The sequence below is a fragment of the Betta splendens genome, chromosome 13 (genome assembly GCF_900634795.4).
Source record: "Betta splendens chromosome 13, fBetSpl5.4, whole genome shotgun sequence".
In the NCBI taxonomy this organism is placed as follows: domain Eukaryota; kingdom Metazoa; phylum Chordata; class Actinopteri; order Anabantiformes; family Osphronemidae; genus Betta; species Betta splendens.
Window position 1 is genome coordinate 6,307,594 of NC_040893.2, and position 12,130 is coordinate 6,319,723.

The 12,130-nt window shown below is 39.5% G+C and overlaps 2 protein-coding genes across 2 annotated transcripts; both read right to left on the reverse strand.

Moving 5' to 3' along the window:
* Nucleotides 1-762: 762 nt before the first annotated feature.
* Nucleotides 763-5,832, reverse strand: LOC114868531 (vomeronasal type-2 receptor 1-like). Its single transcript, XM_029172207.2, has 6 exons — nt 5,697-5,832; nt 5,234-5,516; nt 4,541-5,113; nt 4,063-4,185; nt 3,759-3,882; nt 763-3,362 (listed from the first exon to the last, which is right to left on the reverse strand). The coding sequence occupies exons 1-6, from the start codon at nt 5,783-5,785 to the stop codon at nt 2,470-2,472; spliced, it is 2,085 nt and encodes a 694-aa protein (XP_029028040.1). The 5' UTR covers nt 5,786-5,832; the 3' UTR covers nt 763-2,469.
* Nucleotides 5,833-6,903: 1,071 nt separating this feature from the next.
* On the reverse strand, nt 6,904-10,079 carry LOC114868199 (extracellular calcium-sensing receptor-like). Its single transcript, XM_029171641.1, has 6 exons — nt 9,925-10,079; nt 9,559-9,844; nt 8,651-9,472; nt 8,327-8,548; nt 8,096-8,219; nt 6,904-7,820 (listed from the first exon to the last, which is right to left on the reverse strand). Exons 1-6 carry the CDS (start codon nt 10,077-10,079, stop codon nt 6,904-6,906), a joined length of 2,526 nt encoding a protein of 841 aa, XP_029027474.1.
* Between the last annotated feature and the right edge of the window lie 2,051 nt (nt 10,080-12,130).

A 12,130-nucleotide genomic window follows, 5' to 3' on the forward strand; every position in this document is an offset into this window, starting at 1 on the left:
AAAAAAACTTGGCATATCAAAGTTGCCACACCATTTGGAGTGACAGACTGTACTTGAGTAGAGAAGAGACAACCACAGAAGGATAACAAAGCTCCCAGAATTCTTCATGTGCATTTGTAAATGAGATAAAGCTCTCACAATAGCTTTACTCTTTGTAGAGGTAGAGTAGACTGGATGTTATCTTCATAAAAGGTAAATTTATTTCCCACAGGCAGGCAAAAGTAGGACTAGTTAGACTGACACAACAGATGAAGATAATTGCAATGTGCTATTAATACACACGCGTGATCTCACTTATCTGCAAGTCTCTCTGTGGAAATTAAAATGTGTTGCACCTAATGGCACACTGCAGATCATGCACTTATAACCTGAATTAGTTATCATTACTTAAAATTTGCGTGAAAACACCATTGCCTCAACATGTTGAGTTTTTTCAACGTGTTATTATTTTGTGTCTGGTAAGCAAAATCAGTAGGCATCTTACCAGCTGAATTTACTTCATACTTTTCTTGTGTCTGTTCACCTGTTATCTGTTATTACTACTTTCAATTATTTCTTAATATAGTTTTGTGTAGTTTTGTTTCTGTAATGTAATATGAAGTCAGCCAACAAAAAAATCATTTTAATAATTCAAAATATTAATGTATTTATTGTTCATATAATGTAAGCAAACACTTTAAACTGCTGTTCCTATTAGACGTTATTGTAACATGTTAGTAAACAGGCAATTAATAATACAGTCGTAACAATTAAAAGTCTCAGCTTCTACTTCATGTCACAGGCAGCACAATGAAAGACCCAAAAGCACAGCACACACAGGTCTCAGTTTGTGGAGTTTAAGTGCTACTGCTGTACCATGCTACGTTATGGTGTAGCTGGATTCGAGGTGGGTACGTTCCAGTAATGCTGCCGTTGTGATTCTGTGTGATTGTTTATCAGACCACAATAAACATGTTTGCCTTATATGAGCATGTTTAATTTATCACATTTAAACAGATTAATGTAATGCAGTTGGTCGAGAGGCCTAGATTTCAATGCAGGATCGCAATGCTTCCTACTGACCCGTCAACAAGGAGACAGATGCCCATTGTTTTTCTTCACTAGGATCATACGAACACCAGAACCGTTATTTTACCCATGAGCCTTAATGGCTCTGGGCGAGCTAAAGCTCCTGGGCTGCTATAGTGCCCCCACCCAGGAGGTTGTGTGTCCCCACAATTCTTACAACAATCAATTCTAAACTGTGATTACTGATTAACACAGTAAAGAACCAAATGCAGTCACTATGTCACAACATAGTTCTTAAGTTGTGGTGGCAGTCTTTGGGCCCAGGTCGGCTTTCCTTGTGCTAGGCTCATGATTACTGTAAGTTCACCATTGTCCCTGTGTCCCCGAGGATGAGGGAGGACCTGTCTCCTTCACTTCATGCAGCAGGGCCCAGCAGGTAAGGAGTCTGTTTGTATGTAGCACCACCCTCCAACCATAAGTCACTGAAATGTGGCTGGCGCGTTGCATAGTCCAAAAGGGTATAATTGTAAATTTGTCCCTGTTCTATGGTAAAAGCAGTCTTAGTTCGGTCCTTTCTCACCAGTTCGACCTGCCAGTAGCCGCGCCGCAAGTCCATGAAGCTGCAGTAATCCACTGTGACCCAGCGACATAGTCCAAAGCATCATCAGGGGAGTCTTTTCCTGTGTCTACCAATGCACTGCAGGGATAGCCACCGATGCTGCACTCCACAAAAAAATCCTTGTGAACAGGGTTATCCTGGCTGGGTTGTCTGTTGATGGCTTTTGCGTCCTCCACTCCACCAACCACCAACACCAATGCGTGATCGAGTGATACCCGCTCCAAGCGGGGAACTAACTGCTCTCACAGAGCTTAAGACTATGCTCACTACAAAGCAAGGAACTACTGGCACTATGGCCCACGTGCACATGCACACAGCTGCAACCTTGTCACGCTACTAAATCGCTGGGTTTGCTTAAAGTTAACCATTTATGACTGTACTGTATATCCTGTAAAAAAAATGAGGAGAAACATGTTATCTTATTCGATTCATGTGAACTGATGCCTAATGAAGGATGATCAGGTTTAGAACTTTTGTCATTTGAGAAAAAATTATGAGCTTTTTTTGTCTAGTTTATGTCTAGTCTCAAATCTGCCAGCTCCACACACAATTCTCCTGCCTTATACAAGAACCATCTAATTCTGACTCACCACATCCATCTACTTCTGACTCGCTTACTGCAGTTTATTAATGACAGTGGCAAAAATTTTAAACATATATTCAAATCTTTACATCAAACTTGTGCTACATACTGTAGGTTTATATTTGAATTATTGTTTGGTCACAGATGTGAAAAACTAAATCTTAAATTAGAAGAAACGACTAGTTATACATTATGTAAGTACAGTACTAAGATTATCATTAATTATCATTTAAGAAAAATGTATTATATTTCTATCTGTTCAGATTTTTCCAATGACATGTCTCTTTGTGTTTTTTACTGGTTGAATCAATATAATGTAACATTTAGGTGCAAAAATGCAAATTAACAAACCAAACGCTGAAGCCAAAATTGCAAATGTTTCAGCAGCTACAGTGAACTTTCCTGGAGAGCTGATGTAGACTGGAATGAAGGTGATCCAGACAGCGCAGAATATAAGCATACTAAATGTGATGCACTTTGCCTCATTAAAGTTATTAGGCAACTTTCTAGCTAGAAACGCCAAAATTAAACATGTTATTGCCAGGAGTCCTATGTAGCCCAGCACTGCGTAGAAAGCTGCCTCAGACCCTGGGTTACATTCTAAAACAATCTTTGTATTGCTGTATCTGAAAACCATGTCGGGGAAAGGTGGGTTCAGTCTAAGCCACAATACACAGATGATTATCTGGATCACAGTGCAGAAGCAAACGATGATCCTTTGCTGTGAGGGACCAAACCTGGTTGCAGCATTGTTGCCTGGAAATGTGGCTTTGAAAGCTGTGACAACAACAATAGTTTTTCCCAAGACACTGGAAATACAAAGGGCAAAGGTCACACCAAACGCTGTGTGACGTAGCATGCATGTCCAGACCGTAGGTCTGCCAATGAAAGTGAGAGGACAGAGAAAACACAGCAAGAGAGAGAACAACAAATAACAGCTCAGCTCAGAGTTGCTGGCCTTAATCACAGGAGTTTCTCTGTAGCGGATATAGACCATCAACGTGGCCAGTGACAGAGAGGCTCCTAGCAGAGATACCACTGTGACTGCTATTCCTATGGGCTCCTGGTATGTCAGGAACTCAATGGTTTTAGGAATACACTCATCCTTCCTCTTATTAGACCAGTATTCCTGTGGACAGGGGGAGCACTCTGCTGCACCTGATGAAGAGAAACACAAAATTGTCGTTAAGAATCTGGAAGAATTTAAATGAAACACAAAGATTGAGTTTTACTTCTTGTTTATGAATGTCTGTTAAATCTGTCCACTATATGTTGTGTTTAGTCCTCTCATTGGACCAGTATTCCTTTGGACAAGGTTAGCACTCTGCTGCACCTGATAAGGAAAAATTATACAATTCTAAACTTCTAAATCTAGAAGTTACATGTGCAGAAAATGCAAATGCATTGTTAAGACAACACAGGAATAACTATGGTTGAAGAAACTTCAAAATTGTAAAGCAGCTTTAGCAAGAGCGCTTCTGGTTTATGTTGCACCAAATATGTGCAAGACCTAAGCGTGATATTAAATAGTAATACATACTATGTTACCTGTTAAATTGGCAGTAGTTCCATCAGCACATGGCATACAGTCAAAACAACAGGTGGGCTTTCCCTTTATTTGAGCTTTCCTGGTTCCTACTGGACAAACGTCGGAGCAAAATGATGTTGGAACCTGAAAGAAAAAAAAAACAACAGCTGCAATCACAGTCACCAGAAAAAAAGTTTACCAGGTGAAAAGAGACTTTGGTGGTACCACTTTGCCTCTGCTCCATAAAATCTCTTCCTCTTGGATAGTCAGCTCATAAGCACCATTCACATCAGAGGAAAAATTTCCCAGTGTAACATGGTGCACTTCCCCATTGATTAGCTGCCAGTTAATCAGGTCATAATAAGCTGGTGGGTTACCACTCTCATCAAAAAAGACATTATCTCCAAACTGATTCCTGAAATTGACCCGCTGCAAGTGATCAGTGACCTGAGAAAGAATTACTTTTTAAAAAAAAAACACTTTCTATACAGGCACAGTTATAGAAAACATGTATTCTGATTCAATGTGGGTTTCATTTGCAGTGACTCACCTGTTTAGACTGAATTTCTGATATGTTCAAGCATGGACTAACTGTCTTTTGTCCAGCTGACTGGCAAAATACCAGCTGGTGTAGAGCATGTGCAACAGAATAAATAGCTTTATACACATTATAGCCCACTCTTAGGTCTGTTACATTAAAAAACATGTGCTGTGAGTTTATTATTGTGTCATTGTCTGCACATATTTTATTTGTGTTTCCAGTTTCTATGTGCTTCCCGGGTAAAACAGGTGTACAGCCCACCACAGTCTCCCAAAAATCCTTTAGAAATGCTGAACTTGGATTCTTATATGGATTAATGCTCATAAGAAATGATTGTAGATTTGGAATAGTCATTCTCTTGGCCACAAATCCAAGAGTTCCCCCAAATGTTTGGAACATTTCTGGTGTGGAAGGTCGAGGTGCTGTTATCCATGCCTCACTTGCAATCCACTGAATCCCTGATATGTTTTGCTTCACTATCTCCTTCATCAGAGGGTAAAAGTCACCCTCAGGAACAAACGCCAGAATGACTTTAACAGTTGAATGTTTGATCATTTCCGTGACATCCAGAATTTTTTTCATCGTGTACGTACGTAATATTGTACCAATGAATGCAATGCAAACCCCAAACTTTTTAACTTCTTCACTGAATGCTTGGACTCCACCCCGACCATAGTCATTGTCTGACTGTATGACTCCAATCCACTGCCAGCCAAATTTTTTAACCAGTGCAGCCAAAGCTTTCGCCTGGAAAAAGTCACTTGGGATTGTACGAAAATAGGTCGGATATTTGATTCTGTCACTGAGGCAGGCACAGGATGAAAAATAACTTATCTATTGAAAAGAAAAGCAGTCTCACAAAATACTCTACAGGAATTAACCAAAAACACTATTGTGACTAGAACATTCATTAATACTCTAAAACATGACTTTTCAAATTCAATTTCTTACTACTGGCAGTTGAAATGGTCCAAGAGCTCCAGCCACAGCTATAGACTGGGATGACTCTGCCTCTGCTATGAGGGCAGAAATAGCTGGAGGACAAGGGGAAGTTGAGTTGAGGTCCTCTAGTCCACTGGCCAGAGTCAGAGAAGCACGTAAAGCACTAATAGGAGTTGCACAAGAGCTAAGGATCCTGTAACCAAGGGATACGTTTGGAAGGAGAACAGGGTCTTTGTTGATTTCCTCAATAAAGAATATCATTTCCTGGCTCCATCTAAAAGCTCTCCAGTCAAATCTAAAATGAAGAACAGTGAATGATTCAAGCACTTTAAAGGTCACTCACTATAAGACATCAAAACAAAAGTAATATCAGTAAAACCCAGATGATCATGTATATTTTAAACATACAGTAACATTCTGCGATTGTGTAAAAGGAGAGGATCGTGAAGGAAAAGTCAGAGGTATTAGATCTTACCCTGCACATTCCATGTCAGGTGGCTTCTTCTCAAATGCAAAGGTGCTGTTTACTTCTCTGTTGTAAATCGGGAATATCCCTCCAATCATTATGTCTCCATGCTTTAACACACTTGAAATATTAAATGAGCTAAGCAATTCACAGCCGCAAACTGTGTTCAAGCATAGAACTGACAGACATAAGAGACTATTGTAATGTTCCGAAGGTTTGCTCCTCATTTTCTAAAAGAGACAAGGACACAGCTCTTATACAGCTCTGCCAGTGGAGGTAGATGTGTCCTTTCCCTAAAAGGATTATTTATTTCCCACAGGGCGACACAATGTTAGTCTGGTAAGTTTACTCAACTGGGAAAAGTGACAGCTGCAGTGTATCCAAAGGGTATGTGTAATATATTAGTGCAAATTAAATAATTTAAGCCCTTGAGATGTTGCACAACAGTAAAAGAATCAGCACATATACACATATATACATGAATGACGATAACAAATGCATCATTATGTACAAATATGCTCCTATTGAAATGTTGGGGTTCTGGGGAAATAATAAGCTGTTGTTAACACCCAATGTCTTGCTTTATACTTTATAATGATTCAACTATAAATGACCTAGAACAACAGAGAAAGCTAGTTGGGCCATTACACCAGTGTTACTGGGCAGTGGCGGTTTTAGGCATGGTTGTATGGGGCAGCTGCCTGGGATGCCATCTTCTGGGGGGTGCCACTCCAAGCCTTCAGAAAAAAACATGCATGTATATGCGTCCAGGGGGAGAAGGGTGCAAAATCATGATCTTGCCTAGACCACCAAAATCATAGTCGTGATTGCGCACCAGAGGGGCGGGGGTGCCCATAGTCCCAGTCACGCACAGAGGGCATAAAGGGCGCAAAATCATGATCTCGCCCAGGGCACCAAATTGGCCAGGACCACCGCTGTTACTAGGGTTTTTTCACATGCCATATGCTTCGATTGTGACTGTGGTGCCACTGTCGATAGGAGACAGTGTGTATATGCCCCATATATTTGGCCTGTGCTAAAATCGGTATAGAAAATATAAAAAGCTTTGTGATTGGTTGCTTTGAAACTGTACAGTGCAGTTACATATACAGTTGCATATTCATCCTACACACTTACATTACATAACATTACAGTAAAGAAAACTTTTCTTTAAACATAGAATTCCATGTAAGCTTGCTTTTTACACATACTATGACTAAGAAAGTATACTTCTTAAATTTTTACACATGACATATTTTTTGGTATTTTTCTCTGGTTTGATCAATATAATGTAACATTTAGGTGTAAAAATGCAAATTAATAAGCCAAATGCTGAAGCCAAAATTGCAAATGTTTCAGCAGCTACAGTGAACTTTCCTGGAGAGCTGATGTAGGCTGGGATGAAGGCGATCCACACAGCACAGAAAATCAGCATACTGAACGTGATGAACTTAGCCTCATTAAAGTTATCAGGCAACTTTCTAGCAAGAAATGCCAGAACTGAACATGTTATTGCCAGGAGTCCTATGTAGCCCAGCACTGCGTAGAAAGCTGCCTCAGAGCCTAGGTTACATTCTAAAATAATCTTCTTATTGCTGTATCTAAAAACCATGTCTGGGAAAGGTGGGTTCAGTCTAAGCCACAATACGCAGGTGATTATCTGGATCACAGTGCAGGAGCAAACGATGATCCTTTGCTGTGAGGGACCAAACTTAGTCGCAGCTTTGTTGCCTGGACATGTGGCTTTAAAAGCTGCGACGACAACAAATGTTTTTCCCAAGACACTGGAAATACAAAGGGCAAAGGTCACACCAAACGCTGTGTGGCGTAGCATGCATGTCCAGACTGTTGGTCTGCCAATAAAAGTGAGAGGACAGAGAAAACACAGCAAGAGAGAGAACAAGAGGAAACAGCTCAGCTCAGAGTTGCTGGCCTTAATCACAGGAGTTTCTCTGTAGCGGATATAAACCATCAATGTGGCCACTGACAGAGAAGCTCCAAGCAGAGATACCACTGTGACTGCTATTCCTATGGGCTCCTGGTATGTCAGGAACTCAATGGTTTTAGGAATACACTTATCCTTCCTCTCATTGGACCAGTATTCCTGTGGACAGGGTGAGCACTCTGCTGCACCTGATGAGGATAAACAGAAAGAGGGAGTGTTGCTTTATAGATATTCAGAATGACACAAAGAGAAAAATAAGTAAAAGAATAAAAATATACATATACACATATAAATATATCTTCTCAATCTTCTTGTGCTCCTTCTTCCTGATGTTCTACAGTTCTCTTGTTTGTCCACAACTACTACAGTATGTCAGGTTTGTTTGTTGTAATGCTATAGAATATACTATATGTTGTGTTCAGTACTGAACGTCAAACTCGGTTTTAATGCAGGTTTGTGTTACCTGTTGAATTAGTTATGGTTCCTTCAACACACGCGACACAGTCAAAACAACAGGTTGGTTTTCCTTTAATTTGAGCTTTTCTGGTTCCTACTGGACAAAAATTTGAACAAAAGGATGTTGGAACCTGAAAAAAAATGTAAGTTTAAAAATAATTCAGTGCGATCAAAGCTTTTATTATATAAATTAAACTTAGTCTATAACTTTGAAGACCAGGTCTTCATAATCACATACCATTTTCCCATTCCACCAGGCAATCTCATCCACCTGGATGCTAAGCTTATAAACACCATTAGCAACAGAGGCATAATGACCTACTGTGACATGCTGCACCTTCCCGTTATTGAGCTGCCAGTTAATCAGGTCATAATAAGCTGGGGGGTTACCATTTTCATCAAAGAAGACGTCATCTCCAAACTGATTTGTGAAATGTACCTTTTGTAGCTGCTCAGCAACCTAAGAAAGTTAAGCATTTCATCTGTCAATATTTTCAAAATAGTTCAAAATATCTTCAAAGACATATACTGCACTGTAGATTTTACTTCTACTATTTCTTACGTGTTTAGTCTGGATTTCTGATATATTCAAACAAGGTTTCACTGGTTTTTCTCCAACTGGTTGGCAGAATAGCAGCTGGTGTAGAGCATGTGCAATGGCATAAACTGCTTTATACACATTATAGGTTTCTCTGAGTTCTGTTACATCAAAGAACATATGTTGGAAATTCATTGTTTCATTGCCTGAACATATTTTACTTGTCGTGTCAGGATCAATTTTCTCTCCAGGTAAAACAGGAATACAACCAACCATAAACTCCCAGAACTCCCTCACGAAAGGTGCATTTGGATCCCTATAAGGACTAATGCTTGTGAGAAAAGGTTTTAGGTTTGAAATAGTCATCTTCTGCACAACAAATCCAAGAGTTCCACCAAATGTTTGGAACATTTCTGGTGTTGAAGGTCGAGGTGCTGTTATCCAGGCCTCACTTGCAATCCACTGAATTCCTGTTATGTTGTGTTTCACTATCTCTGTCATCAAAGGATAAAAGTCACCTTCAGGAACAAAAGCCAGAATGACTTTTACAGTTGACTGTTTGATCATTTCCACGACATCCAGACTTTTTTCCAGTGAGTATGTACGGAGAATTCTGCCTACAAATGCTATACAGACACCAAACCTTTTAACTTCTTCAGTAAATGCTTGTACTCCACTTTGGCCATAGTCATTATCTGACTGTATGACCCCAATCCACTGCCAGTCAAAATGTTTAATTAGGGCTGCCAAAGCTTTTGCCTGGAAGTAGTCGCTCGGTATGGTCCGAAAAAAGGTAGGATATTTAACTCTGTTACTGAGGCAGGCACATGTTGAGAAGTAACTAACCTAGAAATAGAGCCAAAGCAAATTAGAAAAGCACATTTATAAAACATTACAAAGTCATGCTACTACTCAGTTTTTGTTTCTCTTACTACTGGCAAGTGAAATGGCCCAAGAGCTCCAGCCACAGCTATAGACTGAGATGATCCTGACTCTGCTATGAGGGCAGAAACAGCTGGAGGACAGGGGGTGGTTGAGTTAATCTCCTCTAGTCTACTGGCCAGCGTGAGAGCAGCACGTAAAGTGTTTGTAGGTGATGCACATGAGTTAAAGATCCGGTATCCAAGAGATGTGTTTGGCAGGAGAACAGGGTCTCTGTTGATTCCTTCCACTGAAAATATCATCATCTGGGTCCATTGAAAAACTCGCAGGTCAAATCTGCAACATTTTTTAAAGACATTATAAGAGCCCGAGAGTATTTAACAATAAATGTAAAAGGCTGATAACGTAGCACTTACCCTTCACATTTCACTGTAGGTGGCTCCCTGTCAAACGTGGACAGCCGTAACACCTCTCTGATAAAAACTGGGAAAATCCCGCCAATCATCACGTCTCCTTCTTTGACCAAATTTGGCATGTTAAATCGGCGCAACTGCTCACAGCTCCAAACCATGTTTAGGTACAGAACAGGCAAACATAGCAGAGAAGTGTGGCTATGCATTCTTTAAAGCAGGTGAGTACACAGCTCTTCACACAGCTCCTATAGCAACCATATCAAATGTAGTTTGTTGTAGGTTGTTGCTCTCCATAAAAGCTTGATTTATTTCCCACAGGGGACAAGATTAGTAGAGTGAGAGGTGCTGCTATATGATGGACACACTTCCCAGTATATACTCAACATGCTCATACACACACAATGTCCCCTCAGAGGCTTTAATGTGTAGTACTGTGTGTAATGCATTGTACTTGTACTTGTACTTGTACTCCTTACAACCAGTATAAAGAAGTTGAAACATGAGAATTTAATGAAAATGTACCCTAAAAAAGAGAAGATAAATTTTAATATGTATACTGAAGGATGGTTTAAAACATACTGTACATATTTATGGAAAATTTAATACAACAGGCAGAAATGGGATCAAGCTCAGGAGGCAATGGTATGAAAATGAAAATGGCAAATGGTCCTGCACTTGTACAGTGCTTTGCATCCTAGTGGCTTTTACACTGCACTCACATTCACCAATTCAGACACGAAGGGCAACTTGGAGTTCAGTGTCTTGCCTAGGATACTTTGGCACATGACTCAGGGATTCCAGGAATCAAATCACCAAATTTATGGTTGGTAGCCAACAGCTCTTCCTCAGCCACTATTGCCCTAAAAGCTGCTTTGCAGGTTCACATTTACTGAAGTTTGGCATATTTGTTGTTACAAAATGGTGAGGAAAGAAAGTAAGGCCACTGTATCAGTGGCCTTATTGTGTGAAGACCCAGCTGTGGACCACTTGATCCTCCTCATACACTATAAGACTAAGAGAGAAATTATGAGGTTTTATATTTGCTCCAGCCAAACTGCAGGAAACCTGCTGCACAAAATCTAAAATCTCTATTGAGCTTTGTCTATTGAGCATTAAAATCTGTAGTTAAGACAATGTACATGTGTAGAAAGATTCAGGCCTCACTGTTAGCAACATGACAATCAGTTTGTATCAGATTAATTTGTGTATATATAATTTTTTTTAAATATTTTTTTATTATATTTAAAATAAAATATGATATTTTATATATTTTACATTTCAACATTTTCATTATCAGATGTTTTTCAATTACAAATATTTATATAATTTAAGGAAACACACAGGAGACAAACCCTTTTAACAAACTGTATTTGAGCCATATTAAAAAGTGTCAAATGCGTAAAGTAGGATAGCACAAGAAAGCTGATTCATGCTAAGTCTAAGTGTCTTCCAATTTATTAAAATGATACAAAGAAAAGGAACATTGAAAATAGAAAATATAAAAAGCTTTGTGATTGGTTGCTTTGAAACTGTACAGTGCAGTTACATATACAGTTGCATATTCATCCTACACACTTACATTACATAACATTACATTAAAGAAAACTTTTCTTTAAACATAGAATTCCATGTAAGCTTGCTTTTTACACATACTATGACTAAGAAAGTATACTTCTTAAATTTTTACACATGACATATTTTTTGGTATTTTTCTCTGGTTTGATCAATATAATGTAACATTTAGGTGTAAAAATGCAAATTAATAAGCCAAATGCTGAAGCCAAAATTGCAAATGTTTCAGCAGCTACAGTGAACTTTCCTGGAGAGCTGATGTAGGCTGGGATGAAGGCGATCCACACAGCACAGAAAATCAGCATACTGAACGTGATGAACTTAGCCTCATTAAAGTTATCAGGCAACTTTCTAGCAAGAAATGCCAGAACTGAACATGCTATTGCCAGGAGTCCTATGTAGCCCAGCACTGCGTAGAAAGCTGCCTCAGAGCCTAGGTTACATTCTAAAACAATCTTCTTATTGCTGTATCTAAAAACCATGTCTGGGAAAGGTGGGTTCAGTCTAAGCCACAATACGCAGGTGATTATCTGTATCACAGTGCAGGAGCAAACGATGATCCTTTGCTGTGAGGGACCAAACTTAGTTGCAGCTTTGTTGCCGGGACATGTGGCTTTGAAAGCTGTGACAACAACAA

What these genes read in the sequence shown, in the direction of transcription:
- LOC114868531 (XM_029172207.2), bottom strand. Translation starts at nt 5,785, where the DNA reads ATGATTGGAGGGATATTCCCGATTTACAACAGAGAAGTAAACAGCACC. An exon ending in AGGATTTTTGGGAGACTGTG is followed by an intron (nt 4,186 to 4,540) that starts GTGGGCTGTACA and finishes ATTCTTTCTCAG; the next exon opens with GTCACTGATCACTTGCAGCG. An exon ending in AACTACTGCCAATTTAACAG is followed by an intron (nt 3,363 to 3,758) that starts GTAACATAGTAT and finishes CATCAGGTGCAG; the next exon opens with CAGAGTGCTCCCCCTGTCCA.
- LOC114868199 (XM_029171641.1), bottom strand. Translation starts at nt 10,079, where the DNA reads ATGGTTTGGAGCTGTGAGCAGTTGCGCCGATTTAACATGCCAAATTTG. An exon ending in CCTACAGTGAAATGTGAAGG is followed by an intron (nt 9,845 to 9,924) that starts GTAAGTGCTACG and finishes AAAATGTTGCAG; the next exon opens with ATTTGACCTGCGAGTTTTTC. An exon ending in CCTGGTGGAATGGGAAAATG is followed by an intron (nt 8,220 to 8,326) that starts GTATGTGATTAT and finishes ATTTTTTTTCAG; the next exon opens with GTTCCAACATCCTTTTGTTC.